Source organism: Pseudophryne corroboree, chromosome 7 (assembly GCF_028390025.1).
Source record: "Pseudophryne corroboree isolate aPseCor3 chromosome 7, aPseCor3.hap2, whole genome shotgun sequence".
NCBI lineage: Eukaryota > Metazoa > Chordata > Amphibia > Anura > Myobatrachidae > Pseudophryne > Pseudophryne corroboree.
In genome coordinates this window covers 356,960,347-356,980,902 of record NC_086450.1, presented here as the reverse complement: position 1 = coordinate 356,980,902, position 20,556 = coordinate 356,960,347, and the positions used below count along the sequence as shown (strand labels likewise).

The 20,556-nt window shown below is 44.7% G+C and overlaps 1 protein-coding gene across 7 annotated transcripts in view; it reads left to right on the top strand.

Annotated features, from left to right (window-relative positions):
• IQCK (IQ motif containing K) overlaps positions 1–20,556 on the top strand; it is a 258,743-nt gene that overhangs the window by 34,968 nt on the left and 203,219 nt on the right. For all 7 annotated transcript variants that reach the window (XM_063934443.1, XM_063934445.1, XM_063934447.1 and 4 more), the window contains one exon: positions 2,115–2,212. In XM_063934443.1, the coding sequence (XP_063790513.1) occupies positions 2,115–2,212 (98 nt within the window). The remainder of the gene's footprint in view (positions 1–2,114; positions 2,213–20,556) is intronic.

Here is a 20,556-nt window from a genome sequence, read left to right as displayed (position 1 = left end):
AGCAATCAGATCTGAATGGCCCCTAATGATCCATTGATTAGGATTGCCTGTTAATGTAACAGTCTATGACATATGGACTGATGAAGTAGAGAAAAGCAGACAAACAGTGGTAGCTGCTCAATCATTCCTGGGGATAATTATATATTAGGTGCTAGAAAAGGGTAGAGGTCACAAACAAACAGCAGACATAGAGGGGGGTGCTTTCCACCTTTCCTGGTGCCCCCCTAACACACTAAAAATTACCTGCAGTACAGGTATAGATGGAATCCAATATGCAGAATGGGTGTAGTTCAAGTGGTACTCACTTACCTTCAGATAAAAGTGTCTGTTTATCTTCTTTCTTACTAAACTGTCTGTTCTTTCTTCCTCCTCTGTTCCTCTCTAAGAGTCCTGTTGGGGGGGGTAGGCACTTTTCGCAAATTTTTTAGGGCAAATGGGGATTCCTGTTAAATCTCCTGCATTTGGCTATTAGTACATAGTGGTGATACAGAAAAGTTTATAAAAAGCTGCAGTTTCTATATCATTTTATGAAAAGAACCCCTTGCTAGATAGTCTGCTTAATCTGTATATGGAATAATATGCTACATTTGATTGACTGGCTCCGGAATACTACACTGTGCTGTCTACCACTAACTTCATCTAACTCCTTAACAAAGAATCACTTAGAAATAATTGCTAAAGGAGAAACTTACTTTCAATGTATAATCCTGGAGCGAGACAAATTCACAAATTAATGGTAATTGTCATATTCAATTAGCCACGTTAACCCGTTTACAGGGGTTAATGTGGCTAAATTTAACTTATGCTGGGTACATATTGAAAGGCCACTATATATGGCTAGCCGTCGGGCAGTGTGTACCAACGATATGTCATTCATAGACATGTTGCATCGGCCCTGCAGCACACGCGATGACCAATATATCTACAGATATATTGCCAACCGCCCGTACATTCCCTGCAAGAGCCGACGCTGATTGACAGCACAACTGAGCGGGCACACAACGGATCGGGCAGTGTGTATGCACAACACACTGCCTAGTCCGTCTATAGATACATCTGCAGATATATCTATAAGTGTGTACCCAACATTACTGTGCTCAGACGTGAGTTTTTCCTATTTAGCAAAGTAAATTTAGCAGTGATGACTTTCCTTAGGATTTAATGCAGCTCCTGAGCAGGTGAAAAGTTTGGGACAATCCCTAGGCAAAACTGTTGGGACTTGTTCAGAACCCCTGGGACACCTCCCTAATGACAATTAACAAGACATTTAGTTTTGAATTATGTTAATTTAACTAATAATGACAATTCATTTATGAGGTGATATTCTGCAAAGTGCAGAATAATGAGTTAATTTATGTAGGGTTGGTATATGGGAACGTTGTATGGAGGCAGTGTTTTTAGGTTTTTAGGGAGTTACAGGTGTTTAACACATTTTTTAAAAGTTAAAATGACACAAAAATGAACTTACAGGCATTTGTATGCATTCCAAAATAATCTAGAGCAGTTAACTTGCTGAAAAGCACTTGTCTACTAATATTGTTTCAATGTTATAAAAAATAATAAAAAGAAAATCAGCCATTTGACACCTTTTGAAGAGCCCTAATTACATTACTTTTGGACACCAGTATACATCAGTATTGTATTCCATTGTCATTTTGCACTTTTGTGGGATACAGGCTGATTTCCCATTTTTTCCCCCTCACTTAACATGGCTAATATCATATTAAGTGACCGCAAAACCACTTTGAATTGTGCAATAATTAGGAGTGTTCTTAGCCGCTCTAAGTGAATTTACTGTGTGATAGGGGGTTATCTCAAGCCACTGTGAATGGGCATTTTACTGCGGCTAATAGAATACGCACCTAAACATGTTAAGAAGCCAACGTTGCTTAGTTCTGTGAATGTATATATTTCAGAGAGATATTTTCTTAGTAGACTTGCTTGCTGTGCCACAGAAATCCTAGTGTAAGATTTTCCTATAACAATACGCAGCCACCGATGCACGTGACTAATGCGTACTACTATTCAGTATTTTGTTTTGCTGCTCTTTTTTGCACTTTTATAAAATTACGTTTTAATTGAAGTAAATATTAATGACCACTCTCCCTAAATAGGTTCACCTCAGAAATATTTGGAAAACTACATATTTCCCGTGTTATTACCAGCAATGGCTGAAATGCTGGTTGAGGCAGAGAAAGAAAAATGCTTTTTGGTAAGTTTTTGTAATATACAAGACAGACGACAGTAATTGAGTATAATGTAACATATATAATAATTAATCACATGATGGTGATCCTGCCTGTATATATTCCACATTAATGCTCTGACTGGCCAGTGTCTAATACTCAGTGGGAACTGCATTAGGGCTAGTAAAGGGGAGATCGATGCCATTGCAAATAAAAGTCATCTATCTCAGCTTTTACCACGGGATGAGTTATGGACCCTACACACTCGCCGACCCGCCGCCGAGCAGCACGACGTCCGATATAGCCGATGGGCTTCCCGGCGGCAGGGGGGAGGTGACGGGGGGGAGTGAAGTTTCTTCACTCCCCCCGTCACCCGGCTCCATAGCAATGCATGCTAATATGGACGAGATTGTCCATATTGGCCTGCATGCATAAGCGACCCGGCACCAACTATGAATGAGCACAGGGCCACACATCGTTCATTGTTGGTGCCTACACACTGAACGATATGAACGAGTACTCGTTCATTAATGAACGAGAACATTCATATCGTTCACTTATATCTTTAAGTGTGTAGGGCCCATTAATTGTAGGTTAGTGAATGGCTACAATGCCATTCCACTCACTGTCTGTACTGTGCTCATTACGATAAAGCCCACAGGCAACGAGAGGAGAGGACAGGTTTGTGTCGTGGCTGTGACCACCCACTTTGATTGGCAGGATAGTGAATCTTGGTGTAGTTTCTATAGGAGCGAGCCAGACACCCATGTTAAACAGTGGTCCTCCACCAGGTAACTGACCTGGTACCTCTTTGGTCCAGTTCAGCCCTACTGTCACTAACTGTTAGTAGATGTGTTTCACGCATGGGGGTTGATTCTGAGATGAGAGTAAAGCAAAAAAAAATCAATTAGCTTTATACCTTGACAAAGCCATGTTGCACTGCAGTTGGGAGAGATTTAAAATGTCCAGATTTAGATTGGGGAGGGGCGTGTCCAAGCTCAAATCTAAATTGCAGTGTAAAAATAAAGCCACCCAGCATTTGTGGGGTACAAAAGCAGCCAGTATTTAACCTGCATGCAAAAAAATGTATGTAATTGTCGATGTATATAATCACTTTACCATGTTGTTATGTTGTGCATAATATGAGATTTAAATGCTAATCATTTTTTATATGATTGGTCCTTTGGCAGTAAATACATTTTTAGCATAGTGCTTGCAATTAGTATGTTACTAAGAAGAAACATGAGATCATCAGGAAATGGATGAGTATTTTGCTTATGAAAGCATGTATTGACCAGTAGAGGGCAGTACAATTAAGACGTCTAGTTCAGCTGTACCTGGGAGAGACAGAGAGCTTTACATGCACAAATAATACAGATTGAGTGATTATACACAGACAGCATGATATGATACCATTCACTCATTATACCATGAGGAATATGTCTTCATTGATTCTATTTCTTGCTCCTCACATTCTGGTCATGGGTTTACATATACATGTAACTAAGAACTGATAACCTCTAATCATGTGATGATCATCAGATTTAGCCACAGTAACGAGCACTTTGCAGTTATTTAATGACAGTAGCAGCAGCCATTAAAGGAAACATTGCTCTGCCATACGCTAGAGGTGATCCGTCAGACAATGGTCTGTTACACGGATCTGTTCAAAAAAATGTAATATGAGCGGATTCGGTTTTACTCGGTTCTCAAAACCGAATCTTATTGACTCACTGATGTCACGTGTTTTGGATAGCCAATAAGATTCGGTTTTGAGAACCGAGTAAAACCGAATCCGCTCATCACTAAATAAGAGAGCAACTCAAAAAGGAGGAGTACAGCAGCTTGCATCTATCTAGCAGGCAGACAGTGCACCAGATCACTGTTTATTTCTTATGTTATGACAGGCTAATGCATGTTATCAAAGGCTAAAATGCATTTTACTCATTTCTTTTACACATCTTCCATGTGCTCATCAGTGTTTCTGCTAGTAAAGTAGTCTTTTTTTGAAAGAAAGTTTTCTTTTATGTCAAAGCCTCAGTGGTGGCCAATAAATATGGTGTTGAAATGTTTTACCTCAATGTGCTGGAAGTGGTCAGAACAGCCTAAGTGACTCATATTTGACCTCTCTGCAATGCTCTTTTTCTGTGTTATCAACAAGTAAATAGTGTGAAGAAAAATGGATGACTAAATGTGCCCTTATCAATGCTCACAGGCCTTTTTAGCAATTGGAGAAGATTCCTAAATCCGGCAAAAACAAATGATTTGCAGGATTTGGGGATTCTCCCTATTTATTAATGTATGCAGGATGCAATGGCCATTGCTGGGTATTCCACATGGTGCTCTGATGCAAAGCATAGGGACTTTTACCTCCTATTTATAAAGACAGTAGTAGTGCCTGTACTACCGATAGGTCTCCTATCCTGTCAGTATCTTGGGATGGCAATAGCAGGTACAGTACAGTGATAAAATTGCTTTATTGCGGTAAAGTTTTGCTGATATAAAGTGTTCATGTATTTGAGTGCACTCTCCTGATAAAGTTTCCTATAAAGCAATACTACCATACAGGATATTGGTGACACCACCCGAATGGGTCCAGCGGGCAAAGGTAAAGGAGAGTTATTCACCAGTGTTTAGGTCTTAGTGCATGTTTGAGTGTTGCTGGCTGTCCTTTTTTTATGCAATCGCCCTTCTTTAATTTCTATTTGTCAATATAAATTTGATCTTTTTAATGCCAATCCTGTTCTCTCTATCAGGAGTCATCATCCGTTAGGCCTTTTATACAAATACAGTATACCAGTGCCGAAACTAGGATTTTGGTCACCAGTGCCAAGACATAATTTGGCGCCCACCCCCAATATGTCCCCCAGTGCCCCTCTCCCACCCCCCCCTTCCCAGGAAGAAGGACCAGGCCCAAAGTACCTGAAGGCTGCGATGAGATCCAGTCAGGTAGAGGTGGGTGAAGCTAAGATGTCCCTAGCCCCAGCCGGAGGATCTACACAGGCAGTGGAGCAGGGGCAGTATGCTGTGCGATCGGAGCTGCAGGCTGTGGATTGCACGGAGGTCAGGAGGCAGTGACACATGATGCCCGATATGGTGCTCTGTAGAGCCTGCAGCTGAGGGAAGATGCTGGGTATTGCAGGTGGGGATGAGCGGTGCTGTAGGGTGCAACCACACGGTGGTTGGTGCAGGCATCACGGTCGTCGCTGCACAGGAGCAATTAGGAATCCAGGAGATGGAGCGCTGGACCCCAGGAGAGAGCCAAGTGTCTGTGTGCCATTGTTAATTGAATTTTAATTGAATGCATTTGAGTAAAGAGCACTACACTTAATTTAAGCTACAAAATAGAAACACATTACTGAAAAAGGAGACTTAATAAGCTGTTTGTTTTTACAGACTGGTTATATATTCAGTAACCATCTATTAAGCTTTCTACAGGTGCAAACACATAAAGTACAGTTTTCACATGCTGACTGTTGTACTATTATGTTGTAATGCAGCTGTCATTTAACTCAAATACTGATAATTATACTGTTATACAGCTGTCATGAAACAGAATTAGTCACTATAGTTACAGAGATATCATCATGTGGTTGGTCAGAGCATTTACTAAGAGTCAAAGTTGACATGTACAATGAGTACAATTTGGTAAATAATAATTTGATCCTGTAAAGTCCCACTTTGGTCAGTGTCTTTTAAGGATCTAAATTGAACCATGAAATAATTTCTGGGGAGGGCAGAGAAAAATAATACAGACAAATTTCCACAATGTTCCGCATTTACATTGCAAAGTAAAACAAACCAATAACCATTGGCTCATGGTATAGATAACGTTAATTGATGTTAGCTGTGGCTTTCTAGTCAGGTATGAAACCTGTTATGTCATTGTCAACTAGCGATGTAATAACCAGTGCACATATGTTTGCTAAGGTTTTAGCAAGTAGCTTTAGTTTCATTCAGACAATCTAAGGTTTTCGATCGCTTGGTCTCCATCGATGGCACCATCTGGACTTTTCATCAATGGTAGGAAACCATTGATGGGCATCACTATCCAGCGTCACGTGACAACATAGAACTAATCAGAGAAGGAGGACTGGTCTTTGAAATATGCAAAAGGAGGGAAGCTCTAAGGGCTAAGTGATTCAAAACAAACGCTGTGTTATTAAATCACAGATAATGGAGAAACATATGACCTCTGCCATCTATGGCAAAACCATAGACCATTTAGGCCCAATACAAAACCGTTGATGTTTGCAAACCATTAATGGTTGATGACCAACCCAAAGCAAAATATTCAGTTGTGTCCTTATACATTTTGCTCAAGTTGCGCCAAATGGGCATCTTAGTCATAGGGGTATATTCAGTTAAGGTCGGATCTATTCTGACATGTATTTGTCGGAATGGATCCGACAAGGGCTATACAATGCCCATCTCAATTTGACTTTAAAAAAGTCGAATTGAGATGAGGGACCGGAGAGGGGGGAGACCAGCGGGCAGACGGGGGACAGCAGCGCTGCAGGAGGATGTGGCACCGCCGCCAGAGCTTATGACAGCGTCCACCCGGCTGTAGCAAGCAGGACCTCACTTGCTGGAGCCGGGTGGACGCTGCCGTCAGTGGCGGCTGTGCCACATCCTCCTACAGCGCTGTGCTTTTTGCCCTGCTGTCCCCCGTCTGCCCGCGGCTCTCACCCCTCTCCTCCTCTCAAGTCCCTCATCTCAGTTCGACTTTTTTTTAACTGAGATGGTCGGAAACGGGTCCAAAACCTGTCAAATTTGGCCCCGTTTCCCTCAGAAGCGTGTGAATCGGCAGCAATACCGCCGATTCACGTACTATTCGACAAGTCGAATTCCCCGACTTGTCGAATAAAAAAGCTGGGGACTGAATAGGTCAGAACCCCTTCCGACCTGAAAAAGTCGAAAACTGCTGTCTTTTCAACAAGACGGCAGTTTCGACCTTAATTGAATATCCCCCATAGCATGAAAAACCTGCTGGTCAGGGCGCTTAAACATGAGAGGGTACTTGCCATGCAATACACATCTTAACCGCTAGGTGGCCAGTGCTCCACTCATGAAAACTACAGTACTGTATACAGAAGCAGGTGATGGAGATGTCACTACACAGTAGCAAGCCAAGACAGGAGGGCAATCACGTACAGTGTAAACAGTGACAGGGAAACATGCAGTATTATAAAGCACAATTGTACTACTGTATGCGAAATTTCTCATGCTCCTACTGTAAGTGCAAGACCCTACAGAATATAATAAATTATATAAATAATTCTCTACAGTGTGTCTTGTAATTTCTTACACACAGTACACTATACAGCGGTTAAGTGAATGTATAGCATCTACGACAGTGTCCGCAATGATCTGCGGCATGTTTTCTAAGCGGGTAGAGGCAATTTTTGCATTAAGACGTGCACCCTGCAATAATTGATGCATATGAAGTACATTTTCAGCTGTTACCGCAAAGTTACGGAAGTATAATTGTGGCACACGGTTTGCACATACTCTACTATAGGCGTATTATATAAAATGTCGCTGCCGGAGTGGGAGTCATTTGCTGCAGAGCAGTTAGCGGCAATTTCTGTGAAGGCTGAGAACACCCCGGTTTTAAGGATATCCATCGTTGGGCACAGATGGATAAATCAGATTGTAATACATTACACAAATTCTCAATGGAAACGAGCGGCATGCAACGATTTTTCTTGACTATGAAGCACAATTTTACTACTGTACGTGAATACCAAATTTATCCCGACGGTAAAAATACCAGAAGTCAAATTACCGGCACCGAAATCCCAAACTGGTCTAAATCCCGGCAACCATAATCATGGACTAATTACCGTCAATCAACATACTGATCATCAAAGTACAGACAGGGACAAAATCCCAAAAATCTAAATTCTAACAAATCACTATAATGACATGATCTAATTACCGACAGGTCACTATACCAACATGAACATGTAAATATGGATTTATGAGTACACATCTGGGAGTATGGTTTTTATTTCTTTTGTTGCACAGTTGACACCCACATGGGACTACAAGTCTCAACGTGGGAACACCTCTTATTATTATTAAACAGTTGGGGCCGGATGTAATGAAATCCCAGTTGGCCGGAGGTGCGGGTTCCTGCCCGAACTTGGATGTTTTTTAAAGCAGCAATCATGTACAAGGCAAAACCATGCCTTGTAAATGATTGGCGCTTTAAAAAAAAAATGTCCGTGTTTGACCAGGAACCCTCATCTCCTGCCAACTCAGACTTCATTACATCCAGCTCTGGGTGTGCAACTTTTTAGCAGATGGTGGACAGCGTCAATTACTGTGGGTGTGCGACTTTTCAGCAGATATCACCCAATACTGTGATTCTGGGTGTATGAGGACACATCTTTGGGTATTTTGTTTTATACATGCGGCTTGCACCCACAATCGATTAGTTGTACACAAACATATTCCCTATCACCCACTTAGCTACAGGCCTTTGTTGTGTATATGTGAGGTACAGAAATTCAGTAATTGAACACTCCGGCCAAGTTTTGATCTTCCCTTATGTTGTTAGCTTAAGAATCACTCCCGTAGATTCATATGTACGCAGCGAAATGCTCTGATGCATTTGGCATCAATATGATTTGACTCCAGCTTTGGTGTGTGCATTCCTTTTCAATGAGTTCAGTAAAATATTTAGTTTTATTTATATCTGTTATCAGCTCCAGTATATAACTCTATGAATGACTGATAAAGACCCCTGCTATAAGTAGATCTACCATTGACATCACGGCATGAAGGGTCTCTTGTGTATCCCTCTAGGAGTGGCACTTTGTGTGTTGTTCGCAGAGATGTGTTTTTTGTGTTGATTTGGAAAGTGTCTGGGGCTCATCTTTTCCAGAACGTCTGATGCAGCTGTGCCATTCTTCCCTACACCATCCTTAACAGAGCAGATAATTGGGTTCCTGAAAGACTTAATGATGGGTATTATGAAGAGCCATCATGGCTTGATATGTTTCCTTTCATGGGGCGAGCTGTGCGATTTTCCAGCAGCTTGATCTCATGTTTAGCATTAGCCTAACTGCTGGATGCTAATTATTTCTGTTACTACTTACATTTCAGGAAGCTGTAACTCCAATCATTTCCCCATTTCTACTTCATTGACCTGTTAAGTACTTTCTGATAAGAAAAGCAAACAGAGATTAACATTTGGTGTACCATTATTTTCCATGGTTGTAGGTGCATTTATAGGGGGTCATTCTGACCTGATCGCTCGCTGTAGTTCTTCGCAGCGCAGTGATCAGGTCAGAACTGTTTATATGCCGACGCCGCAGTGCGCCGGCACATGGCTGACAGCTGACGGCTGTCGCCTAGCGATCGCCTCTGCCTGATTGACAGGGCGGGAGGGGGAGGCATGGCGGCGCTTGGCCGCTGTATTGTGGGCGCAGTCAGACCAAAGCAGGCTTGGCCGGACCGTACGGGGGGCGGGCCGCAGTGGCTGTGTGATGTCACACGCAGCCGCTGTGACCCGGGCAGCGACGAGTAGCTCCCGGCCAGCACGCAAAAGCTGCGCTGGCCAGGAGCTACTCCTGAAGTGCAAAAGCATCCCCGCTGTGCAATGCTTTTGCAGTTCTGTGATGGGGAAGGGACTGACATGCGGGGCTGGCTAGCCCTGTGCTGGGCGTCCCCCCGCATGTCTGTGTTCCTGATCGTAGCTGTGCTAAATTTAGCACAGCTACGATCAAGTTGGAATCACCCCCATTTCTCTAACGTCCTAGTGGATGCTGGGGACTCCGTCAGGACCATGGGGAATAGTGGCTCCGCAGGAGACAGGGCACAAAAGCAAGCTTTTAGGATCACATGGTGTGTACTGGCTCCTCCCCCTATGACCCCCCTCCAAGCCTCAGTTAGGTTTTTGTGCCCGGCCGAGAAGGGTGCAATCTAGGTGGCTCTCTTAAAGAGTTACTTAGAAAAAGTTTTTAGGTTCTTTATTTTCAGTGAGTCCTGCTGGCAACAGGCTCACTGCATCGAGGGACTTAGGGGAGAGATTTTCAACTCACCTGCGTGCAGGATGGATTGGATTCTTAGGCTACTGGACATAGCTCCAGAGGGAGTCGGAACACAGGGCTCGCCCTGGGGTTCGTCCCGGAGCCGCGCCGCCGACCCCCCTTGCAGACGCTGAAGATGAAGAGGTCCGGAACCAGGCGGCAGAAGACTCTCAGTCTTCATCAGATAGCGCACAGCACTGCAGCTGTGCGCCATTGTTGTCAGCACACTTCACACAGCGGTCACGGAGGGTGCAGGGCGCTGGAGGGGGGCGCCCTGGGCAGCAATGTATAATACCTGTATGGCGAAAAATACATCACATATAGCCCTTGAGGCTATATGGATGTATTTAACCCCTGCCAGATATCTAAAACTCCGGAGAAGAAGCCCGCCGAAAAGGGGGCGGGGCCTATTCTCCTCAGCACACAGCGCCATTTTCCCTCACAGAAAGGCTGGTGGGAAGGCTCCCATGCTCTCCCCTGCACTGCACTACAGAAACAGGGTTAAAACAGAGAGGGGGGGCACTGATTTGGCGATATGTATATATATTAAAATGCTATAAGGGAGGAACACTTATATAAAGGTTGTCCCTGGATAATTATAGCGTTTTGGTGTGTGCTGGCAAACTCTCCCTCTGTCTCCCCAAAGGGCTAGTGGGTCCTGTCCTCTATCAGAGCATTCCCTATGTGTGTGCTGTATGTCGGTACGTGTGTGTCGACATGTATGAGGAAAATATTGGTGAGGAGGCGGTGCAAATTGCCTGTAATGGTGATGTCACTCTCTAGGGAGTCGACACCGGAATGGATGGCTTATTTATGGAAATTACGTGACAATGTCAACACGCTGCAAGCCGGTTGACGACATGAGAGGGCCGGCGAACAAATTAGTATCTGTCCAGGCGTCTCAAACACCGTCAGGGGCTGTAAAAATGCCCATTTACCTCAGTCGGTCGACACAGACCCAGACACGGACACTGATTTCAGTGTCGACGGTGAAGAAACAAACGTATTTTCTTTTAGGGCCACACGTTAAGGGCAATGAAGGAGGTGTTACATATTTCTGATACTCCAAGTACCACAAAAAAGGGTATTATGTGTGAGGTGAAAAAACTACCTGTAGTTTTTCCTGAATCAGATAAATTAAATGAAGTGTGTGATGATGCGTGGGTTTCCCCCGATAGAAAATTATTGGCGGTATACCCTTTCCCGCCAGAAGTTAAGGCGCGGTGGGAAACACCCCTCAGGGTGGATAAGGCGCTCACACGCTTATCAGAACAAGTAGCGGTACCATCTACGGATAGGGCCGTACTTAAGGAGCCAGCTGATAGGAGGCTGAAAAATATCCTAAAAAGTATACACACACATGCTGGTGTTATACTGCGACCAGCGATCGCCTCAGCCTGGATGTGCAGAGCTGAGGTGGCTTGGTCGGATTCCCTGACTAAAAATATTGATACCTTTGACAGGGACAGTATTTTATTGACTATAGAGCATTTAAAGGATGCATTTCTATATATGCGAGATGCGCAGAGGGATATTTGCACTCTGGCATCAAGAGTAAATGCGATGTCCATATCTGCAAGAAGATGTTTATGGACACGACAGTGGTCAGGTGATGCAGATTCCAAACGGCACAAAGATGTATTGCCGTATAAAGGGGAGGAGTTATTTGGGGTCGGTCCATGGGACCTGGTGGCCAGGGCAACTGCTGGAAAATCCACCGTTTTTTACCCTAAGTCACATCTCTGCAGAAAAAGACACCGTCTTTTCAGCCTCAGTCCTTTCGTCCCTATAAGAGTCATATCTGCCCAGGGATAGAGGAAAGGGAAGAAGACTGCAGCAGGCAGCCCATTCCCAGGAACAGAAGCCCTCCACCGCTTCTACCAAGTTCTCAGCATGACGCTGGGACCGTACAGGACCCCTGGATCCTACAAGTAGTATCCAAGGGGTACAGATTGGAATGTCGAGAGGTTTCCCCCCTCGCAGGTTCCTGTAGTCTGCTGTACCAATGTCTCCCTCCGACAGGGAGGCAGTATTGAAAACAATTCACAAGCTGTATTCCCAGCAGGTGATAATAAAATTACCCCTCCGACAACAAGGAAAGGGGTATTACTCCACACTATATGGTGGTACTGAAGGCTAGGTGAGACCTATTCTAAATCTGAAAAATTTGAACACTTACAAGGGTTCAAATCCAGATGGAGTCACTCAGAGCAGTGATAGCAAAGAACAAGGGGACTATATGGTGTCCCGGGACATCAGGGATGCTTACCTCCATGTCCCAAAATTTGCCTTTTCTCACCAAGGGTACCTCAGGTTCGTGGTACAGAACTGTCACTATCAGTTTCAAGACGATGCCGTTGGATTGTCCAAGGCACCCCGGGTCCTTACCAAGGTAATGACCGAAAGGAGGATTCGTCTTCAAAGAAAATGGACGACCTCCTGATAAGAACAAGGTCCAGAGAACAGTTGGAGGTCGGAGTAGCACTATCTCAAGTAGTTCTACGACAGCACGGGTGGATTCTAAATATTCCAAAACCGCAGTTGTTCCGACGACACGTCTGCTGGTCCTAGGGATGATTCTGGACACAGTCCAGGAAAAGGTGTTTCTCCCAGAGGAGAAAGCCAGGGAGTTATCCGAGCTAATCGGGATCCTCCTAAAACCAGGAAAAGTGTCAGTGCATCATTGCACAAGAGTCCTGGTAAAAATGGTGGCTTATTACGAAGCGCTTCCATTCGGCAGATTTCACGCAAGAACTCTTCAGTGGGATCTGCTGGACAAATGGTCCGGATCGCATCTTCAGATGCATCAGCGGATAACCCTATATCCAAGGACAAGGGTGTCTCTCCTGTGGTGATTACAGAGTGCTCATCTTCTAGAGGGCCGCAGATTCGGCATTCAGGATTGGATGCTCGTGACCACGGAGGCCAGCCTGAGAGGCTGGGGAGCAGTCACACAAGGAGTGTGATCAAGTCTGGAGAATTCTCTCCACATAAATATACTGGAGCTAAGAGCAAATTTATAATGCTCTAAGCTTAGCAAGACCTCTGCTTCAAGGTCAGCCGGTATTGATCCAGTGGGATAACATCACGGCAGTCGCCCACGTAAACAGAAAGGGCGGCACAAGAAGCAGGAGGGCAGTGGCAAAACTGCAAGGATTTTTCGCTAGGCGGAAAATCATGTGATAGCACTGTCAGCAGTGTTCATTCCGGGAGTGGACGACTGGGAAGCAGACTTCCTCAGCAGGCACGACCTCCACCCGGGAGAGTGGGAACTTCATCGGGAAGTTTTCCGCATGATTGTGAACCGTTGGGAAAGACCAAAGGTGGACATGATGGCGTCCCGCCCGAACAAAAAATGGGACAGGTATTGCGCCAGGTCACGAGACCTTCAGGCGATAGCTGTGGACGTCCTGGTAACACCGTGGGTGTAACAGTCGGTGTATGTGTTCCCTCCTCTGCTTCTCATAACCAAGGTATTGAGAATTATAAGACATAGAGGAGTAAGAACTATACTCGTGGCTCCGGATTGGCCAAGAGGGACTTGGTAACCGGAACTTCAAGAGATGCTCACAGAGGACTAATGGCCTCGGGAGCTAAGAAGGGATTTGCTTTCAGCAAGTACCATGTCTGTTCCAAGAGGAACCGTGGCATCGGCCTTTAAGAAAGGACCTGCTCCAGCAGGGACCTTGTCTGTTCCAAGACTTACCGCGACTGCGTTTGACGGCATGGCGGTTTGAACGCCGGATCCTAAGGGAAAAGGCATTCCGGAAGAGGTCATACCTACCCTGGTCAAAGCCAGGAAGGAGGTGACCGCACAACGTTATCACCACATGTGGTAAAAATATGTTGCGTGGGTGAGGCCAGGAAGGCCCCACGAAAAAATTTCAACTAGGTCGATTTCTGCACTTCCTGCAAACAGGAGTGTCTATGAGCCTCAAATTGGGGTCCATTAAGGTTCAAGTTTCGGCCCTATAGATTTTCTTCCAGAAAGAATTGGCTTCGGTTCCTGAAGTCCAGACGTTTGTCAAGGGAGTATTGCATATACAGCCCTTGTGTGCCTCCAGTGGCACCGTGGGATCTCAACGTAGTGTTGGGATTCCTCAAATCATATTGGTTTGAACCACTCAAATCTGTGGATTTGAAATATCTCACATGGAAAGTGACCATGCTGTTGGCCCTGGCCTCGGCCAGGCGATTGTCAAAATTGGCGGCTTTGTCTTACAAAAGCCCATATTTGATTTTCCATTCGGACAGGGCAGAACTGCGGACTCGTCCCCAGTTTCTTCCTAAGGTGGTGTCAGCGTTTCACCTGAAACAACCTATTGTGGTGCCTGCGGCTACTAGGGACTTGGAGGACTCCAAGTTGCTAGACGTTGTCAGGGCCCTGAAAATATATATATATATATATATATATATATAATTCCAGGACGGCTGGAGTCAGAAAGTCTGACTTGCTGTTTATATTGTAGGCACCCAAAAAGCTGGGTGCTCCTGCTTCTAAGCAGACTATTGCTCGTTGGATTTGTAGTACAATTCAGCTTGCACATTCTGTGGCAGGCCTGCCACAGCCAAAATCTGTAAATGCCCATTCCACAAGGAAGGTGGGCTCATCTTGGGCGGCTGCCCGAGGGGTCTCGGCTTTACAACTTTGCCGAGCAGCTACTTGGTCAGGGGCAAACACGTTTGCTAAATTCTACAAATTTGATACCCTGGCTGAGGAGGACCTGGAGTTCTCTCATTCGGTGCTGCAGAGTCATCCGCACTCTCCCGCCCGTTTGGGAGCTTTGGTATAATCCCCATGGTCCTGACGGAGTCCCCAGCATCCACTAGGACGTTAGAGAAAATAAGATTTTACTTACCGATAAATCTATTTCTCATAGTCCGTAGTGGATGCTGGGCGCCCATCCCAAGTGCGGATTGTCTGCATTACTTGTACATAGTTATTGTTACAAAAAAATCGGGTTATTATTGTTGTGAGCCATCTTTTTTAGAGGCTACTTCATTGTTATCATACTGTTAACTGGGTTCAAATCACAAGTTGTACGGTGTGATTGGTGTGGCTGGTATGAGTCTTACCCGGGATTCAAGATCCTTCCTTATTGTGTACGCTCGTCCGGGCACAGTACCTAACTGAGGCTTGGAGGGGGGTCATAGGGGGAGGAGCCAGTACACACCATGTGATCCTAAAAGCTTGCTTTTGTGCCCTGTCTCCTGCGGAGCCGCTATTCCCCATGGTCCTGACGGAGTCCCCAGCATCCACTACGGACTATGAGAAATAGATTTATCGGTAAGTAAAATCTTATTAGTCCCTTCGTGAGCAAGGATACAAATTAATGGACATTAAATGCTTCCTTTTTTTACGTAAACTGTTTTTATTGCGACAATGGAAATACAGGATGAACAACAAATTTCTGACAATGGAAGACAGAATCCTTGCAAATCAAACATAGCAATAAATCACAATATAGTCTCCTAACATACAAAAAAACATTGTCCATTTTTAGTTTCAAACAAACATATAGAAGTAGCCATATGGTAAAACAGAGGAGTTAAGAAAAAAGAAAAGAAAGAAGAAGGCACAGATAGAAGAGAGGGGGGAGAAAGGGTAGCGATGTAAGGATTAAAAATAGAATAAATTGTCTAAATGTTTAAATGGGTCTCAGTCGATTAGGAGAAGGGTACAACTGTCAGGTTGTCTGAAATATGCTGAAAAGCCATCAGGATTAGTAGTAGAACAGGGTCTAAATAGACATGTAAGTCTTATATACAGATGATTCTTTAAAATCATACCAGGGAAACCAAATGACTGTAAAGTCAACAGCTCTTCTTGATGAGAAGGAAATATGATCCTCCATATCTAGAAAGTAATCAATCCTATTAGACCATTGTTTAATCGAAGGGGGTGAGGGTGATCTCCATAGAGTCGTTATCACGGCCTTGGCTGCATTATTAAGATGTCTTAGTAGTGAGCCCTTATAGGTGTGTGAAACTACAGGAGTGAGGTTGAGGAGCCAGAACTCCGGGTCTTTAGGGACTATATCTCCCAATATCAATTCTGAGCATTTAAAAACTTCCCTCCAGAAGGAAGCTATAAGAGGGCAATTCCACCATATATGCAGAAAACTTCCTGGGGCTCCCTTACATCGCCAACAAAGGTTCGAAATAGCAGGAAAAATCTTATTAAGCACCAAAGGAGTCCTGTACCATCTATATATGAGTTTATAAAGAGTCTCCATTGTCGACAAACATAAAGAGCTAGCCTGGGTGTTGCGAAATACAGATTCCCAATTAGATTGTAATGCTAACTTCGGCATGACCTTCTCCCAGCTTTTCATGAAAGTAGGGGGCTGTGGGAAGAGGTCCTCCATGATAATCACATAGATCTGGGATATGGTGTGTGTGAGAGTTTAAGGAGAAACGCACATTTTTTTCAAAAGCGGTAAGATCTCTAGTTATAGCAGAGAGATTCTTGGAGGATGTTAAAAAGTGGTGAACCTATAGAAATTTCCAAAAATTGGGATTCGGTATAGTCCAAAGAGATTGAATATCTGAAAATGAACGCACCCTGCCGAACTCACCAGCTGGCCGACTCTGAAAAGTCCCGCCCCCGCCCATGAGGTGAAGGCCGTTCCATGGAGACCTGGGATAAACTCAGAGTTAGAGAGAAAAGAAGTTAAAGGTGACCATTTGGAAGATATTTGACCTCTCATCCTAAGTGTGTTCCACAATTTAAGCGTGGGGAGACTGTGGGGTGGGAAACCTTCGGGAGGTTGGGAAGCCACGGTGTGATTTCAATATAATGTGGCAGGCAACCCTCCTCCAGAAGCACCCACCGCTTACAGTCCTTTGCCCGTGTCCATTCCAGGACACTATTCAATTGTACGGCATGATAATAACTGGGGATGTGTGGAAGTTGTTGTCCCCCCTGATGTTTCCTCCTAAATAATATGTTGTGTTTGAATCTAGGTGTGTTGCTGCCCCAAACGAAAGCTTGTATAAGATTCTGAATGTCCCGAAACCATTGGGGAGGAATGTGTATGGGGAGGGTTTGGAGAAAAAACAATATCCTAGGCAGGGCATTCATTTTAACTACGTTAATTCTACCAAACCAGGATAGTCGTAGTTTCCTCCATTTTTGGAATTCTATGCGGAGCATTTTCAACAAGGGGCCAAAGTTTAGGGAGAATAATTTAGACAGGTCGTTAGAAAGGAAAACCCCTAGGTACTTCAACTTATGGTCATGCCAGGTGAAGGGGAAGGAGCACTTCAAACCCGAAACCACAGTAGAAGAGGTAGTCAAGTTCAGTGCAATAGATTTGGAGTAATTAATCTTGAAATTAGAAAGGGCTCCGAACTTATCAAATTCCGACATCAGGTTAGGGAGTGAGGTGACCGGGTTCGAAATTAGAGCCAGTAAGTCATCCGCATATAGGGCCAATTTGTATTCATTCCCTCTCACCTGCAGACCGGAAATATTTTGGTTGGCCCTTATGCTTCTAGCTAAAGCTTCCATGCACAGAACAAAAAGTAATGGGGATAGTGGACAGCCCTGTCTTGTGCCATTTGAAATAGTGAAGGGGTCTGATAAGGAGCCGTTAATTTTAATTCTGGTGGAAGGGGTAGAGCAGAGAGACAAGATTCTATGGAGACATGCATTGCCCAACCCCAGATGCTTCAAAATACCAAACAAGAAATCCCAGTCCACCCTATCGAATGCCTTTTCAGCATCAGTTGATAATAGGATCGAGGGGGACGTGGATTGGTTGGCATAGTGGATCATACTAAGTACCTTGAACGTGTTATCTCTGGCCTCGCGACCCAAGACAAAACCTGCCTGGTCTCCATGAATCAAGTCCGGCAACAAAAACTTAAGACTGTTTGCAACCAATTTAGCAAAAAGTTTTATATCTATATTCAGCAGCGAAATCGGTCGGTAACTAGAACAGAGACTGGGATCTTTACCTTCTTTAGGTAAAACAGTGACATGTGCTTCGAGGGATTGAGAGGAGAAATGCGACGTGTCAGAGATGGTGTTGAAGGCTCTCGTAAGGAGAGGTGTTAGCTGCTCTTTGAAAGCCTTATAGTAAGCAATAGTAAACCCATCGGGGCCCGGGCTTTTACCATTGGGCGAGGAATCAATGGCTTTCATGACCTCCTCGTCAGAGAAGGGAGCATCTAAATCGTCTGCATCTTCTTTGGACAATGTTGGGAAGCTTAGGGATCTCAAATAGGAAGATATATCTGCTCGATGGGATGATTTATCCGCCCGCCCAGTCGGCCCTGAAAGATTATATAAAGTGGAATAATAATCCTGAAAGGTTTTAGCAATTCTAGCAGTCTCGTGTTGGGGTCAGCCCATGTCATCCTTAATCAAGTGAATAAAGGTAAGTGCACGTTGCTCACGAAGAGCTTTAGCTAGCAATTTCCCAGGTTTGTTGCCCCAATGGTAGTATCTGCTTCGGCACTTCCTGTAAGAAAATTTAACCCTGTCGAATAAATGAAGAAAGTGCAGTGTGGAAAGATACACTGCAAAATGCATCAATAATAAGCTTTGGGAATAACAATATGAAAAAGAGAACTGCTGCAAAGGGGATGGAAGCGGGAACCCGCCGTCTCCCAACCCAGGAGGATAGGGGATGCAGCATGGTGGGGGTCTAAACGGGGGGCCAGGGACGGCGACCACCCACAATTCAAAAATTGACTCTATGAAAAAATTTAACTAGGAATAATAATGAGCATCATATGAAATACAAAAATGAGAAATCCAAATATTGCGAAGAAACGCAATCAAAAGCATATAAGATGCAGCTCGAATACGTTTCAACCACAACGCAACAATTATAGCTAGAAACCACCTAACCGAAGGAACCTAAACATAACAGATCACATATTTTAGAAGCATGAATTAGCACGTAAATAAAGAGCAACATATGTGTCCGTGGATACAGGAACTATCATGTCAATACAGGCCGAAGAATCCAATCATGGAGGCCTCGAAGATTGTGAACTTGTAGGAGGGGTCGCCCGTCCTCGTGGGGAACGCACTTGTTGCCACATGTCATCTGGAGGAGTCACGGTTGGAATAATAGGCTGATGATGGTAAGAGTCCCAATCAGGCAGCAGGATTGGTGGAATGCTGAGAGTCGTGAGGAAGGCCGGCAAATCAGGCGGTTTAGAGAGCACCGCTACCTTACCATTATGGGAAACCTGAAGAGAGAAAGGGAAGCCCCATCTATATTTCAGTTCGAGTTTCCGAAGGGAGTCAGTAAGGGGTTTCAAGGCTCTACGCTGTTGTAGGGGTGACCACGCCAGGTCAGGGAATAATTGAATCTTGTCACCTTGGAAATCAATGTTATCCAGTTGATGGGCCTTTCTCAGTATCCCCTCCTTTTGACCATAATAATGGAGCCTACAGATCACATCCCTCGGCCTGTCCGATGGGATGCCTTGAGGTCGAAGAGCACGATGCGCTCTATCGAACATTATGTCTCCATTTGGATCCAAATCAATAAGCTCTCCAAATATCGTTGTTAGTACATTCGTCAGATCAGCCTGTTGGACGCTTTCCGGGAGTCCCCTGACCCGGATATTATTCCGCCTCCCACGGTTATCCATATCTTCAACACGGGATTTAAGGAAGGCAATATCACTCCTCTGATGGGAAATCACCTCTTGAAAATTAGTTAAAGAAGCAAAGCTAGATGTTTCATGTCGTTCCAAAACGTCGACGCGAGTCGCGACCTGCGATATGTCTTGTTGCAACGCAGTCACCTCCCGTTTGATGGTAGACAGTAAGCGGGTCTCTAACGCTGATAAATTTGCTTCGTGGGAAGTGACTTGACATGGGAAAGAATCTCGCTAATATCAGTTGTCAAGGAGGCGGACAATGATGATTGTGGGGTCGGAGGAGCCGACATGTCCTCCACTGGCGTACCGAGAATTGGGGAGTCAGGGACAACTAGAGTGGAGGCTGGGCCTGTTATGGGTGCCGTCAAGAACTGACGTAGATCTGAGGAACGGCGGGCCGTAGAGTTTGGAGTCTCGTCTGGCTTGGTCTTGGCCTTATTTTTCTTCGTGCCTCTCACCATGAGATCGGTTTATTAAGAAAGGTGGTATAATGTGTCACATTTACATATCCCAGGTAGCATAAAAACGTGCGGATCGTCGCCGTGCAGTAGCCCCCCACGTGGCTTTAAGGAAACATCAGGCCAGCAGCATCATCTTTCAAGCGACTACCGGAGGTCTTCACATGATTATGTGCGGAGCTGCGGTTTGCGTCTGTAGCGAACTTCAGAAAAAAGATGCAGGATATATCAGCCGGATGGCCGACT